Here is a 15,856-nt window from a genome sequence, read left to right on the forward strand (position 1 = left end):
TTTAACTCTGTTATTTAAAAAGGAAATACATGTGCAGAGATAAACCCCAGAAAAAAAGCTCCACTTCTTTCCCTCCACCTCCTAAAAACAAATATTGGCACAGTTTTTGGTCTTCAGCTACCACAATCAGATTTTATCTCTTGTATACTTTATTTTCTTCAATTTCTATCCAAGTATTCATTATTTCAGATATTGCAGATAAATTTGATTATTAATTTATCTGAGTGTGCATCCCATATAGCAGCTGGATAGCGTAGTGGTAAGACTACATGCCTTTGGAGCGGGAGTCGCAAGTTTGATTCCCACCTGAGGCATCTGTATCCAGTTAGCTCTCCTAAACTCAGGGACTGCTCTCACAGCTAGAGATTGATGAGGTACAACAAACATGCTACGGCAAGGGGGGGCCAGGACGCCAGGTCAGGGGGGAGATATCATCTCCTCCGAAATATCCGGAGACAGGCTCCGGGATTGGATATCAAGTCGAGTGTGAGAGGAACTGAAAGATCCAGCACAGCTAACCGAAGGCCAGACGGTCCTCATCTGACATATTTGATCACCTGGGCTTCTCCTGGGTCTTTATCTGCTGGATGATACTCTCCATCCAGGCCATCAGGTCTCGCACCATGGTAAAGAAGCGGAACTTCTCTGCTGTGTCCACCAGCTCCGCCCTGCGTCCGTCGCTGGCATCCAGCAGGCCCTTCCAGGCTTCCACCACCTCCCTCTCTGTAGTCTGAATATCATCTGCCTTTTCCCCTGCGTACTGGGCATGAAGCCTTGAAGCTGTTTCCTGGAACTGCTGAACCTGGAGTGAAGGAGAGGGACAAGTCAAAACATGGCTTTAGGGGTTTTTGTTTCCCTGATGTGAAGAGAATCATGTCAGAGAAAAATATTCTTTGCATTTCTTTTTAATTTATTATTATTTTATTTATGTAAAACTAGGAGGTTGAATGACTAGGGAACACTTATTTTTACATTGCTTCTTCTCTGAAATTAAGATTTTTTTATGTATGAATATTTGCACAGTATGTTGAGGGTAATGCTGTGACTTTTAACGTGGTCAGTATTATAAGCAGTTTTTATTGAATTTTGAGAGGCTGTGACATTAGTTGCTACAGTGTGGTGTTAACGGGTTAGCAAACAGTTGCCTATTTACACATCTGACAGACGCGCAGCAGCATTTGCATTCATTTGAAGTTGTGTTTGGAAATCTGGAGAATCCAGGCAAAATATCCACTGCTTTTAGCTCTGTTTTTATCCTCCACCAACTCCCGGGGGGGGGGGGACTACAGACCTCTTTAAGCCAAATCCTCCACTGTATTTACCAGTTTTTGTAACTTTGGATACTGTTTCCAAAGTTAGTGCTACTGAACCAAATAGAGGCCAAACTAAAACAGAAAGGCTTTCCTTATAAAATAAAATAATGTTTCTTTTATCTCCTCACTGTCTTGTTTATAAAAGAGCAGTTGCTGATGTCCTGCAGCCAGCATGAAACCTTTTAAAATCACAGCACGTCAATTTAAGGACATTACATGAATGATGTTTATGAATGCTGGGAGCCCCTTAGTTGTCTTCAAACCAAAATTATGCAAAGGTGCAAAAGATTTCAATGGCGTCAAAAGGGATACTGCTGAATGAGGCCGTAGTTCTGAGACACCTTTCACGTTACATAGATCGGTCTAACGCGCATAAATATTTTTATTCCTAGACCTTTAATTGTTATAGTCTCCTTCTTTGCAATAAGCTGTGGGCAGGGATGGCAAATTTAAGAATTACTATTTGCACAGCTTTTTCATTGATTCTCACCTTTTGAGAAAACTCCTCGCAGTTACCCAAACATTACAGCACTCTCTTCCCCCCTCTAGATATGAATCATCAAAGTTACCTTCTGGCCACTGCCTAGTGCGTTCCCACTGAGTAAAAGGCCCCTTTGTGTGTATTACCTGTTTGCCTAGAGTGGTGATGTCTCTCTCAAACGCGGCGTGCATTCTGTGGAAAGACTCTGCTTTGCTGAAGTCCTCACCCACATCTTCAGGCAGCTCTTTCTGCTTGTCGTGGATCTGAGCCACCAACTCCTTTCCATCATCAAAGTACCTTAAAGAAAACAGATCGGTGTCTATCTCTTCAGCTCTGTGTTTATCATCCTACTTAAATATCAGATGTAGTCATCACGTTAGGTTTAATTCTTTGTGACGCTGTTATCGCATGCATATGTTTTCTGTTTTGATGCCTTTAGTCATGCCACAGTTTAATACTGCCTAAATCAATCTATATTCACTTATTTGGGCATGTGACATTACAGGATTAGACACAAAAGCTTCTGTTTATGTCCATTCAGATTACTGGACATCTTTCAGCCTGTGGAGCGGTTTGTCAATACTGTTTTTCTTACTTGAGCAGTTCATAAGATGCTGTCAGGAGCTGGGCGCGAGTGTCGATGAGCTCCAGCAGATCAGCCCAGCTCTCATTGATGCCGTCCTTCCACTCCGCCAAGGTTGCCGCCTCACTGTGCCCGCCTTCGATCAGCTCGTCTATCGTCTGGTTGACCATGTCCACTCGCTCCTGACCCAGCATTCCCGTCTCCCGCGCAAAGTCTCTGAATTTATCCCTCAGAAGCTGAAGGAAAAAGATTGTTTTGTTTTTAAAAAAAATCCCAAACAACACAGAATTTATATGTGATTAAGTGATTGACTTCACTTCACCTAAAATCACTGAAAATGAAGTCAGTAAGAAGTAAGAATGAACAAAAACTTTGAAGCTGTGGCAAAAAAAAAAAAAAAACCCAGTATGATCAAATATATTGCACAGCTTAATAAATTCAATCTTTAACTTGATCTTCAGATTTAAATAGAAATTCTCAAACCATTTCACACAAGGCAAGTGAAAGACGTTTTAAATCACTGTGAACACGTCCTTATGTTTGGACTGAAATAGGTTAAAAAAAAAAGGTTAGCACTTAAGCAGAAAAGTTGGGGAAGACCACATGGAAGTGCGCTGCACTAATCTATCCCAGTGAGTGTAAAAACGTCCATCTGTGTCACTTGGACGAAAATCTTTCCCATTTTGTGGCCAGCCTGTCTCCCAGTTTCTCTCCCTCTATGTGCTATAATTGTTTGTATATAAAATACCGTGACGTGATCCAGGTCCTGGCCCATCTCCTGGGAGGATGCCACCACGTCCCTCTCTGAGATCCACTGCTCCAGGTCCTCCACCTCTCGGCTCAGTAGGAAGTGATTGAATGTGAGGTCCAGTTTCTTCCTGCGGTCCTCTGCCAACTCCTTCAGGCCCGCATACTGCTTGTCTACCTGGCTCTGTCGCCTGATGATCTCTTCACTGCACAAAAGGTAAAGGGAGAGAGCAGAAGAAAATGAGATTTAGGGAAATTAGAAAAAATAGCTCACAGAGATTGAATTTAGGTTTACTCTAGATGAGGCATATGATTAAAATACCAATTTTGCATGGTTGTCAGTCTTATCACACTAAACCACAACTGACTGGGACAACATGAGTGAATTAGCATCCTGACTAAGAGTTCAAATTTTCTTCAGTGTGTACAAACCCATCAGGGTGCTCCTCTCCAAACATCTTTTGGGCACGGTCAGCCAGCTTCTGAATGGAGTCAGCATAATCATCTACCGCCTGCTTAAGGATCACCTGGCGTTTCAGCATCAGCATGGCGCTTTGTTCATCCTAGAGAGAGAAGGAAAAGAAGAGTATGTTATAGTACTCCAGATGAACTCTCAGTGCAGGCTGCCACTTATAAAAAGTGTGCCACCTTAATTAAAGGAAACGCAAACCATGTAATTATGTTAATGGATGCAGAACTGCTTGTCTTTTTTAGCATAATATGGCTTGTTTTAATTTAGATCATTAGATCAGATTTGTATATATCTGTGGTCTTCCTCTTAGCCTCACCTTGGCTTTCTCATCAGCGATCATGTAGAGCTCCTGCTCCCCTATCCAGGCTTCAGCCTCGTCAGCGTCATTGTAGTACTGCTGGGCCAAGTTGGAGCCATTCAGCCGCTCTCGGCGCTTCACCATCTCATCCTGCAGCCGGGCCCATGCCTCCTCTAGCTCCTTCAGCTGGTCCGTGATACGTTCTGCCTCTGGTTTGCCCTCTGCGCCGGCGGCGATGGCCATTCTCTTTCCTCGCTCTAGTACTTCATCTACACGGGGCTGGTGGCCTTCGATCTCCTTCTGCAAAGTCTGAGGGACAAAAAAGAGATTGTGGACCTCAACAGGGCTTTTTGATATACAGAAACAAAGACTTGATATATTGTGCAGCCGACAAACATATATTCAAAAATATTCATCTGAAAATTAATTTATTACATATTATGCACCAAGTATACTGTAAAAACAAAGCAGATGGAGCTGAAACAATTAGTTACTTACTTAATTATGCCGAGATCTATGGAAATGATTACAACTATTGAGATAATTTTTCAAGTTGCTGAGAGTACTTGTTGCTTTTCTTTTATCTTTGACCACTGGTAGTATAACATGACTAATTTTACCATCTCACTTTGGGGCATTTTCCCTATTTTCTGACATGTTATGGAAGCTGTGATTTATAGACTAATTAAGAAAGTAAATTAATCAATGAAATGAATCAGTGTTACAATTTTTTAGCTAACCACAAGTTATTATGCAGCTATAAATCTCTACCTGGTTCTTCTTCAACAGCATTTGCACAGTTTGAAGATTGTGGCCGTGTTCTTGTGACATTGCCAGGGGCATCCTCTCCTCAATCCAGAGCTGGGAGAGAGAGAAAAATAAAGGAAAAGTAGGTTATGATGAAGAGGACAGAACGCAGCTGAAATTGGTGAAGAGATTTATAAATCTATGATGTATTTGTTTAAAAAACATCCATGACCAAGTGACTTGTATTGAATGTTTAACCCTTGACCAAATGTCTTAAACAGTCGAAATCCTTTTTTAAGCTCTCTTCAGCTGACTAGAGTGGATTAAGGCAGTGCAACCCATGAGGGATTAAACTGTTCTTTACCCAAATTCACCTTAAGAGGAAGTTTCACAGTGAGAGCTAGTAGTTTTGCTAGTTCATACTTTAGGTTTGCAAATTTTAGCAAAGAAATAAACCTTAAAGTTTGCGTTATGATAAGGTTTCAGCTTTGTGCGAACACAAATGTAACTCTAGCACTTAACGGCTTTTATTCTCAACTTCTGCTATCGGTCATTTTGTCAGAGTAGTGACTTTGAACACTTTTCTGTGATCCATGCTTACGAGCTCATCAGCCAAGTCTCTGTAGAACTGATGGACAGCTTTGGCGGCTTCAAGCTTGCCCTTGCGCTGGGCCACTGGGGTGAGGAGCTGCTGGAAGTCTCTCTGCAGGGCCTGCTGCTCAGCCTCCAGTTCCGGCTGGTCCTCCCTGCCTCCACCGTGCTTCCTGACAGCCTCCTGGAGTTCCTCCAGCTCCCGAGCTCGGTCACGGACCTGGTTCTCCATCATCTGGCATAGGAAAAAAACATGAAGATGAATAACCTTTCAAGCTACTAATCAGGATGTAGCAGACGGTAAAAGTTAGTCATGCCATTTATGTATGAAACTGAGCTCAGACACAGTTTTTAATTCATGTAAATTTTCTAATATAAATTCATAGTACAGATCGCGCTTATGTTTACAATTTAGTATTTAGTGTAGCTTGTGTTCCAGTTTTTCTTTCAGACGAATGCAAAGCTTTTTGGAGTTTGTTGTGTTTAGATGCAAATAGTAAACACAAAGATGATCACACAAAATAAATCCTAAAGCTATAAAGCCTTCATTCCCAGTGATTTAAATCTGTTTAGTGGGGTGCTCGTGTGAAGAGGAACTGCAAAGAAAAGGCAGCATACAAATCTAAAGTGTGCAGAGCATGGTGCATTAAGAGACAAACCTGATGGTTTTTGAGCAGGATGTTGGCTTTAGTCAGGTCTTTAACATCCTCCTCTCCACTCTGTAACTGCTGTTGTAGCTCACCCAGCCACTTCTTCATGTCAGCCAGGCTCTGGTCGAAAAGCTCAGAGCGGTTGGCATCGAATAGCAGCCGTGCCTTCTCCTGGGTGGTGGACTCCAATTTGTCCCACAGCTCATGAAGTTTGGCCAGCTCCTCCGTCACAATTGGCTCAAACTCTGGTTTGAACTCCATCAGCTCCTGACCTTCCTGTACTTGCAAAAAACAAAGACGAATGTTTCTGTGAAGGAAAAACACTGTATGACTTTTTTTTAAAATAAGATACATGTAAAAAGTACCTCAAAGGGAATGTCAATACCTACTGTAAAATGCCTCAAATATGAATTCATTTGTTAATTTGGTTCCTTATAGAAAAGGTCCAGGTATTGCTTTTCTATAAGTTATCTAAAGCAAGTGGAACGCTTAGTACATGAGTATATTAGTACCTGTGTACATTTCAGATTTTTATATGTTGACATTCAAAGAGAGTGAAATCTGCACACTCTGAGTGTCCTTCTTTTATCCTTCATACTTCTTTTCCTTTGCTTTAACTTACATCCTTTTTATTCCAATTAAAGTTATTTGTTGCACACTAGCTCCTAATAGCACATCACCCTGCGCTTCACTGAACATATTCAATTAGCTTGTGACAGATAACATTTCTGAATGTTTAAATGTTGCTATTTACAGTGAACCGACCCTATATACCATATGCAAAATCCATCCATCCACTGGATAATATCTTCAGCATGTCCTGGCTACACTCAGTAGGACATGCCAAAAACACCTCACTTAGGAGGCATTTTGATTCATTTCCTCTGTGTGAATCACCACCTTATCGTGGTGGAGGGGGGTTGTAGGCCCTAGGAGCTATGTTGTTGGGGCCGATCTGACCGTGGTAGTATCTCCAATGGCAAATTTGTCCTGGTTCAGGTGGCAGATGAAGAGCCATTCAGAGAGGTCATTCTGGACACATGCTCAGGGTAGTAGTGAGCGTCTGGTGACTGTCCCTTAACCCATGGCGCCTAGCCAAGCTTAGTCCAAATTATGTACCTGGGTTCACCCTCCTGTGGGCCCACCACCCACAGGGGGAGCTGTGGGGGTTCAGTCCATTGTGATTTGAGCAGCAGTCAGTCACCCTCATCTTCTAAAACTGTACATGTAATATAAGTAATATGCGATGCTAAATAAATAAAACCTAATTTCTAATCTGTGATAGGCATCTTACCACTTACATTACTTATTTATTGGAATAGCCATGACATTCATTGAATAAAGGGAGCCTTAATTAGTTGTTGTAAAATGCAATTATAAAGAGATTGAGCAGCTCTTAAGCGGAAATCATAATAGTTCAGTAATGAGTAGCGTTTAACTTTTACTGACCTGATCTACTTTGTTGAGCCAGTCCTTGTTGGAGGCCAGCTCGGCCATGAAGGCTTGATGTTTCTGCCACTTGGTGTGCAGGTTCCTGGCCTCATCGTACGATGTGTCTTGCGCTGTCAGCATCTTTTCATTGATCCATACTGTCAACTGAAGCAAGAGTAAGAACATCTAAGATCCTTGCAAAAATGCCCACTATACTCTGGAAAGTCATCTAAACATTAACTATTGACGTTTATGCAGAAGCAACTTTACACAAGCAGGATTTACTTCATTATCTTTACAAAACACAGCATTTACCAATTAGTAAAATGGGACCTCAATTCTAAACATTAGGACAGGCAAAAGCACAGCGTTAGAATAAGCACAGCAGGATGTGCTTGGCAAATTAACTCAAATAATCACGAGATAAAAAGAGGAAAACACTGTGATGTCAAGTGCAAGTGAAGGAATAATTAAGCTAATAATTAATGTGCTAATTGATGTTTCCCAATGGCCAAATAAACTGTAAACTGACAGTGAACTTACATCTTGTGTGTTTTGCAGGAAGTGCTGCAGGTCACGGTTATCTCTGAGCTTCTCAGACACCTCCTCAGCTCTTCGTTTATTCTTGTCATGCCTGAAGTAAAAAAACACACAAAAAAAACCAACAAGAAAATGCATTAAACATACAGTATTTTTTTTCTCTAAGAAATCCCTCTGTGACACACTTCAAACAAGATGTAACTCACGTATCTACATGAGCTCCTCCTCCACCGAAAAAAACGGCTTCTCTGCTACACTGTGAAGAATACCTCTGACTTAACGATCAATATCCATTACTGCAGGTGCCCATCTACCAAGCTGAATTATGGGAGTTAATGGGAGTCGCTCCCATGCCCTCTATACACAGTCTTGTTGATGTCTTTTAATTGCTGATCTGAACAGATTAGATCAGTACCTGTGGTTATATTTTGAAAATAGGAAAATCCTTCACATTATAATCCTGCTAAAATCCTGAATTTCACATTAGATTTTTGCTTAAGTATCCATTGCTTTTCTGTACTTGTATGACTTTTCAGACTGAACTACATTCATTTAACATTCATAGTCACTAATTACTCTACAGATTAGGATTTTTAAATCATCATCAACTCCTTGATCCCTTCTAGAATTGCTGAAATCACGTGAAGCTCAAATACTATTATATCAAAACCGTATTTCTCCAATGCGCTGCCCTTCTGTCAACACTTCACTTGAATGAATGCTGACCAAAAACCATGCTGACTGACCTTTCCTGGATCGAGCCCATTTTCTCCTGAACTTTCCCAGAGTACAGGTTATTGTTGTCCACCAGTCGCTGTCCGCCCTGCAGCGCTCCGTCAATCTTGTCCTCGTTGGCCTCCATGGTGCTCACAAAGTCTTCATGCTTCTTCAAAGCCTTCTCTGCCCCGGCCAACGTGTCAGGTTTGTCTATGTGGGCTAGAGTGTACTCCTGCAATAAATCCGAAATAATTGTATTGGGAAAAAATAACCAGAAAAATGCACGACCTTAAGAAAGGCCGTGTGTCATCACTGGGCGTTTGAACTGACCGTGTCCCATTCTTTCATATCACAAACTTTTAAATACTTGTAGGATCACTAACCCTTCATTAGCAACTCATCCCATGTGGTAACTGATGACTGTTCCACTTAAACACAACATTAAGACAAGCCATATTATTTATGCATTACCTGGTTGTTGAGGATCGCCTCTACTGCTTTGCCATCTCTCAAAAACTGCTGGAAGCCCAGAGCCTGGTCCAAAAAGTTCTTGCGGCTGTCCCATATTTTCTGGAGTTCATACCAACCACGGTCCATGCCCTTTAGCCTCTGGTCGAGCTGTTGGTACTGAGGATCGTCCTCCTGACCCTGGGTAACCTGAGCGCCAGTGTCCCTCACACGGTGAAAGTCCTCTTCGTGGTTGTTTATGTCTTCACGCACAGCATCGTGAAGGCTCAGCTGCTCCTCAGCCTCTGGCAGCGTTGCGGGCATCTCCTCTGATGCAACAGCTTTCTGGGTCTTGAAAAGCCAGGACTGGAAGTCATCCATGTCTTGAAGGAAGGTCTGCAACTTGCTGACCTCACCCAAAGAGTCCTCTCTGTCTTTCAGGGTGTTTTTGAGCATGTCCCAGGCAGCGTCCAGCTTTCCTCTGCGGGCCAAAATGTCTGCTGCATTCTCCGGGTGGTCCTGGGCCAACTGGTCAGCTTCTTTCCGCAAGAAATTGAGCTTGTCGTCGATGGCGGCTAAATCTCTCTCTATACCGAAAAGTTTCCGCTGGATGGTCATAACAGCTGCCAGGTCATTGCCCAAGTCCTGCGTGGACTCAATCACCCGTGTCTTGTCTCTGATCCAGGCCTCTGTCTCGTCACACTCCAGGCCGTAGTTGTGCAGACTAAGAGCAGAATCTACTTTCTTTTTCTTCTCCTCTACCATCGCCTTGAAAGCCTCCCATCTAGGAAACAATATTTTATATAACAGAGGTTAATACTCCGTGGGTCACTGTTGTTATTAAAGTATCTTTGATAATGTTTAGTTATGGATGTGTGATTTCTTAAAATAAGGAAAGCTCATTTGTCTGTAGACAAATTTCTGCATGCCCATTTTTGCAGTGGTGTGCAGAGCTTGTTATAAACTAAAAAAATAACTGGAAGTGTGAAGAATTTAACATTGCCTCTGTGTTCAAGTACTAAATTAAAGACTTCTTTTCGGAAATTTTGTTGAATGTCATCTTTGCATTAAAGTAATTTCAAAACCTTATACAGTGTTAAATGCTTCAGATATGCATCTTTTAGCTTACGGCCATACCACCCTGAGCACGCCCGACCTCGTCTGATCTCAGATATGCATCTTTTTTGTTATTTGTCTCAGGTATAACTGTGAACTTCATTAACGGCACCTCTTATTCAGTCGCGTCTGACATTCCTTGACTTCTTTGGTGCGAGGGTGTCTGCTGTCCTCGAGCTGTTTTGCCGCTCTGTTGACATCATCTACTCGTGACTGGAAATTTCCCATTTCTTGAGCTAAAATACTCAATCTGAAAACAAGAAAAGGTTGGTTAAAACAGCATCTGCACAATCTACTGGATAAAAATACATGATTAGTAGATGTAATGCTATTTGCAAAATATACACAGTTTTAATCAGACATGCAAATCTAATTCAGGAGTGATTAAATGCTTAAAATATAATTTGTCTGTGCACCTGTTCTGTACTACTTCCAAATCCTCCAGCTTCTCAGGCACCTCTAAATCCACCAACCACGTCTCCTTCTGGCCCATCCAGAGTTCACAGGCATCTGTCTCACTGAAGATGGTGTACAGAGCCATAGTGTCATCGAGCTTCTTCTGCCTCAGGTCAGCCAGGGACATGAGCTCCATGTAAAGGTCCTTGATGTCTTTCAGTCGTCTCTGGATATCTGGGGTGTTTTGCAGCTCCTCTGGTAGTGTGTTGGCCTGTTTGGACAGAGCATCAATAGTGGCTCCATTCTTGATGGCTTCGTTTTTCAAGTTGCCGTGCTTTTTCAGCAGCCGCTGAGTGGTGTACTCGTCGTGGCCGACGTCATCGCTGCTCATCTGCCTCTTAGCGTCCAGCAGCCAAGCCTTGAGTTCATCAGCATCTCCCTGAAACTGGAAGAATGTCTGCGTGTCCTGAAGGCTCTGTTTCCTAAATGCAGCCAGCTCTTCCAGCTGCTGCCACTGCTGCTTTAAGTCATCTTTGCATTCTTGAATCTTCGGGGAGCCAAAGTGTTTGGCCTCAATCATTTTATCTCCCTCAGCCAGGACCTGCTCAAGATGGGCACGGCGGGCTCCGAGCTCATCTTCAAAAGCGCTGTGTTTGCTTTGGAGAATCAGCACGCTCGTCAGGTCTTTGCCATAATCCAGGGAGGAGAAAATTTGCTCCTTCTCCCTGATCCAGCTCTCCAGCTCTGTTACCTCCCACAGGAAGTTCCAGAAGCGGCGAGACTGCTCCAGGCGAGCTCTTCGTTGGGCAGCTAGAGCACAAAGTTCCTGGTAGCACAAGTCCAGGTGCTGCACCCTGTCCCTGATCACCTGGGGATCACATGGCTTATAGCCTAAGGAGAGAGCGAATGACAACATAAGTGTCATCTATGTCTATGTGCATCTATTTCAGCTTGTAAGTACTAACACATATTGCATGCCACTGATATTTATTATACTGTGTCCAATCCATCTTATTGTCAAGTATATCTGAGGAGGATAAGAAGAAGAAGATGCAGAGATGAAGAGTAAGAAGAAGAAGGTAAAGATGAAGAAGCATCATCAAGGTGAAGAAGAAGGAGAAAATTAGTGGTTGGGTATTATTTGAAATGAATACTTCATAAAAATACCTTCTGCACACTTTCTCATGTTACTTTTTAAATAGTTTTGGACTTACTATCTCCATTGGCAAATTTCAGAGCAGCAGCACTGGCATTCTGTACCCTCTCTGCCTGCAGAGCAATGTCATTCTCCAACAAAGCATGTTTCTGTAACAGGTCTTCCACTTCCAACAAGTGTTTCCCAAAGTCAGGAGAAAGCAGACGGTCCTGCAGAGGAAAAGAAGCAACTTAATTCACTTAAACTTTTAATTTTTACTTTCTTCCTTTAAAAATCTTTTGCTCTTACCTTCATCTCATCCATCCAGCTGATAATGTAAAGCATCTCCTGGAAGATCCTCTGCAGGGTCAGATTCTTATCCAAACGCCCCCTTCGAGCCTTCAGTAGGTCCTGCAAATAGTCCCAAAGACGCAGGACGTTGTCTTTTCTCACATCAATCCGTTTGGCATCATGATAACGCTCCGAATCCAACTCCTTTGAGATGTCCACCAAGGCCTGAACACGCTCCTCGTATGCAGCAATGTCCGTCTCAATAGCATCATGCTTCTTTTTAGCCGCTTCCACCGCTGGCAGGTCATAGCCGAAGTTATCCTGAGGAGGAGAGAATGGAGGGTGCCAAATTATGGACAATTTTTTAACTAAAACTAACTAAAGACTTTTGGATTTAGACTGAAACTTTCGAACAAAAATCCACCATGTCACTCCACAAAACATTTCATAACAGCTTTAGTTCAGCTGCCGTCGGTTTACCTGAGCCACTAGTCTTTGGTTCTCCGCGAGCCAGGTCTCCCTCATGGCAGCCTTCCTGTCAAATCTTCTCGCCATCTGTTCCAGCTTCTCCTGTCTGATCAGCTCGTCTCTCAAGACACGCTCCCGCTCATGCTCCGCCCTTTCCAGACGCTCCCAAGCCTGCACATAGATGATGGGAATCATCATGAGGATTTGCAATCTGCGTTAGTCGGTCATCATAACAACTACAGCAATTTCATACTTTCATACCCCTCCTGGAGCTGGTACGCTTTAAGTATTATGTGTAATGACACTACAGGGTAGATATCTACTGATACACCTAAGAAATCTTCAACTTAGTTCAAACCAAGCTGTGCTTTCCTTTCTGTCTCAAAGTTCTTTTTTAATTTTCTTCAATAAAATGGCTTTTATGTTGTCATTTGGGAAAATACACAACAGGCTTGCAGGGGTAATTAATTTCATTTGTGTTTTAATTGTTGCCTCGAACATGAACTTAGCTAAATTAATAAACTCTGTCCACCCAAGCAACCCCAAACCACAAAGATAATCTTCCTGTTACAGTTGATCTTCTGCATTCTGATTCTGGTTTGTCTCCAAATGGCATCCAGGCATCTCACCCTATTGATATCTGCAACCAGGGCTCCCTCTTTAGGTGTGTAAACTCTCTGGTTGTTGGCTCTCATTCGACTCTGGATGGTGAAGAGCAGCACTTCGAGGTTACCTTTCTCTTGAAACCTGAGAGAAAACAAGAAATTAAGTAACTGCACAAAAAGTACTACTGGACATCAGAGACTCAAAATGTGGTTTTAGTGTCAGGGTTACAGCTAGGGAAATCATTATGTACATTAGATGTCCTCACTAAGACATGAAAAATAGAGTGCAAGTGTGTGTCTGTGTGTGTGAGTGTGTCTTGAGCTCCTGATCCAGTTTCCACTGCGACTGTAATGCGTTGAAGCTGTCACTGACTCACTTGGGTGGCTTCTCTACAGTGCGGTAGGTGTTGAAGGCCTGAAGCTGCTGCTGAACGCCGCTGAGAGAATTTGCAAGTTTCCGGTTGTTCAGCACGACAATGGTCTGCTCGATCCATATCAACAGGTCTGACGACAGCGTCTCGTACTTTTCGATCATCTTCTCCGTCTCGATGGCTTGATCCAGAACCTGAAGAATAAATAAGATAAAGTAAGTGAACGGGGCAAACTCGCATAAAAAATGCACACCACCCTTCCAACTCACCTTTCCTATTCTCTTGCCCTCAACAGCGAGTTGTTTCATCTTGGAGAAGTAGTGGTAAAATGCCACAACGTAAGTGATGATGGACTTCTCATCTGGGTTCTCTGTGAAAACATCTATAAAAGAAAATGGAAAACAAGTCAAATAAGTCATTCCCGGCCAAACCAGAGACTATCACTCGTCTTCTTTCCAGGAAGCACAATGTTCACAGTCACTCGCCTTCTGGGTCTAACAATTTGGTCACACCAAGCTTCTGCTCTGCAACGTTGAAGGCGTTCTGGAGATTGTGGGTCGGATTGGATCTCTTTAAACTGTTATAGTCAACCAGATCAGGGCTGGGAGAGAAATATAGAGGGTAAGAGAGTATATTGCAGAGAGTGAGAGACTGAGCAGACGGATTTCATGTGTGTTTACACTTTAAAGCTGGAGAGAGTGGCTTTGTTATTCATCTCCCCTTACCGATGTTTGTGTATGAGAGCATTGAAGGCCATGCCATCTTTCCAGCTGGTGGTGAAGTTTGTGATGTTGATGCTGGGATATCTGTAAAACAGCGAGGAGACGTCACGGACTGAACAGGAGGAGGCTGCTGTTTAAAATCAGCATCTGGGTTTCGTCCCACTTCTCAAGCTGTTTGTTCTGCAGTTTAAAAGCCTTGAAGGAAATGTGCTTTCTCAGAACGGCAGCATCTATTTACTCAAAAGATCACACTTTTTTTAAGGATCTTGACAGACATAGCGACATAGATTCAGAGAATAACAGCTATATGCTAATAATAGCTGGATGCTAATAACCATACTTCAAATGAACATCTTTTGGGAGATACATTTGTTTTAAATAGACTGCTCCCACTCGTGCCTCCACACCAAAAATGAAGACAGACACTGATTTGCTTAGTTTGTAAGTCGCGGAAGAAGAAAAGAGGTATCTGAGAACAAAGGTAGCAAAATCTGTCTACAGTGTCTTTTACACCATCTCTGTTAACTAGGCAGGGGGGATTTTGTTAACTTCTGCCATGTTGGGTTTCCTTTTTCCGCATCTACTAGTTGGTATAGACATGATTAGAGTTACCAGTCTACTTATAAAACAAACATTTAATGAGTATATCCAAAAACATCAAAGTACTCCTATGAGAAATATTATTTGTGGCTTAATTTAAAAAAATTTAAAAAAAAAGAACTATACACAGCTACACATTTATCTACTTTAGGTACTACTTGGTTTATTTTATTTTAAATATTTATTTTAAATATTCAAGGAGCAAATATTTGGTCATTTATTTAAATTTTGGCTGTAATTGTTTTATTATTCATTATATTTTTTCCACTGCTATAAAAAGAAGATTACTTTACATTTTCACTGTGCAGATGGGACATTACAATGAACATTATATTAAAAATTGAAAGCATTTGTAATTGTGCTTACTTATGTCAAACACTTTTTAACCGTAAAAAAATTAAACAAGAAAATCGTGGCTTATTTTTTCAGCTTTAAAGACTCTTAAGGACATTTTATGTGTCAGTTGTGAAATAAAATAAAAAAAAAATATGGGGAATTGTAAGATTTTAAACTAATAAAAAGTCAGAAGCACATTCAGTTATTCCCAAAGGATAGTTGCAATAGTTTGATGCTGCCAGGAGTCACATGTAGCTCTTACCCTGCAGTTTTCATCTGACACCAAAGAAGAAGAGCATCCTTGGCTGAGCGTGTCTCCTTCTGGTCCGCCTGGCCCGTTTCCACAATGATGTCCTGGATCTGAAGAACAGCAACAAGCACAGCTGCATGGTAAATAATGAAACTTAACTAATGTGTTATGTTTGCAATCAAACAAGAACAAACAAGAAATCTGACTAATATTAATATCTTGCTAATGGGTTGCACCAGAAGGGAACAGTTTGTCAAAGTGGCACAAATATCACTGTGAAATGCATCATTTATCACAGCTTTAAGGGGGGGGGGGGGGGGTATTTGTGGAAAAGAAAAAAAAAATAACGTAAAGTCATACATCATCAGTGTTGCTGGCTGGATTCTCACAAAACTAGACATCAGATCCAACTGACAGAAAGAGGAGTAGTAATTATTGAATTTCTTATTTTCCCACACAGTGGGCCAGTAATTAGAGCAGTGATGTGATCTGAGAGACAGGCCCTGAGAGAGGGGCGGCTAAATTTAGCCAGCTTTGGTTCTCCTTGGT

At 42.0% G+C, this 15,856-nt stretch overlaps 1 protein-coding gene across 3 annotated transcripts in view; it reads right to left on the minus strand.

Moving 5' to 3' along the window:
• Positions 1-15,856, minus strand: part of sptb (spectrin, beta, erythrocytic) — a 42,132-nt gene that overhangs the window by 8,436 nt on the left and 17,840 nt on the right. For 2 of the 3 annotated variants that reach the window (XM_040042503.1, XM_040042504.1), the window contains 24 exons: positions 15,320-15,417; positions 14,125-14,205; positions 13,885-14,000; positions 13,669-13,781; positions 13,406-13,593; positions 13,053-13,170; positions 12,436-12,594; positions 11,974-12,276; positions 11,744-11,894; positions 10,550-11,420; positions 10,246-10,383; positions 9,042-9,801; positions 8,600-8,802; positions 7,857-7,947; positions 7,332-7,478; positions 5,892-6,158; positions 5,243-5,467; positions 4,666-4,755; positions 3,913-4,203; positions 3,557-3,687; positions 3,126-3,330; positions 2,390-2,613; positions 1,941-2,091; positions 558-802 (listed from right to left, as the gene is read on the minus strand). In XM_040042503.1, the coding sequence (XP_039898437.1) occupies positions 558-802; positions 1,941-2,091; positions 2,390-2,613; positions 3,126-3,330; positions 3,557-3,687; positions 3,913-4,203; positions 4,666-4,755; positions 5,243-5,467; positions 5,892-6,158; positions 7,332-7,478; positions 7,857-7,947; positions 8,600-8,802; positions 9,042-9,801; positions 10,246-10,383; positions 10,550-11,420; positions 11,744-11,894; positions 11,974-12,276; positions 12,436-12,594; positions 13,053-13,170; positions 13,406-13,593; positions 13,669-13,781; positions 13,885-14,000; positions 14,125-14,205; positions 15,320-15,417 (5,366 nt within the window). The remainder of the gene's footprint in view (positions 1-557; positions 803-1,940; positions 2,092-2,389; positions 2,614-3,125; positions 3,331-3,556; positions 3,688-3,912; positions 4,204-4,665; positions 4,756-5,242; positions 5,468-5,891; positions 6,159-7,331; positions 7,479-7,856; positions 7,948-8,599; positions 8,803-9,041; positions 9,802-10,245; positions 10,384-10,549; positions 11,421-11,743; positions 11,895-11,973; positions 12,277-12,435; positions 12,595-13,052; positions 13,171-13,405; positions 13,594-13,668; positions 13,782-13,884; positions 14,001-14,124; positions 14,206-15,319; positions 15,418-15,856) is intronic. The other variant, XM_040042505.1, reaches the window with a different exon arrangement.

The sequence above is a fragment of the Simochromis diagramma genome, unplaced genomic scaffold, assembly GCF_900408965.1.
Source record: "Simochromis diagramma unplaced genomic scaffold, fSimDia1.1 OVJJ01000304.1, whole genome shotgun sequence".
Taxonomy (NCBI): Eukaryota; Metazoa; Chordata; class Actinopteri; order Cichliformes; family Cichlidae; genus Simochromis; species Simochromis diagramma.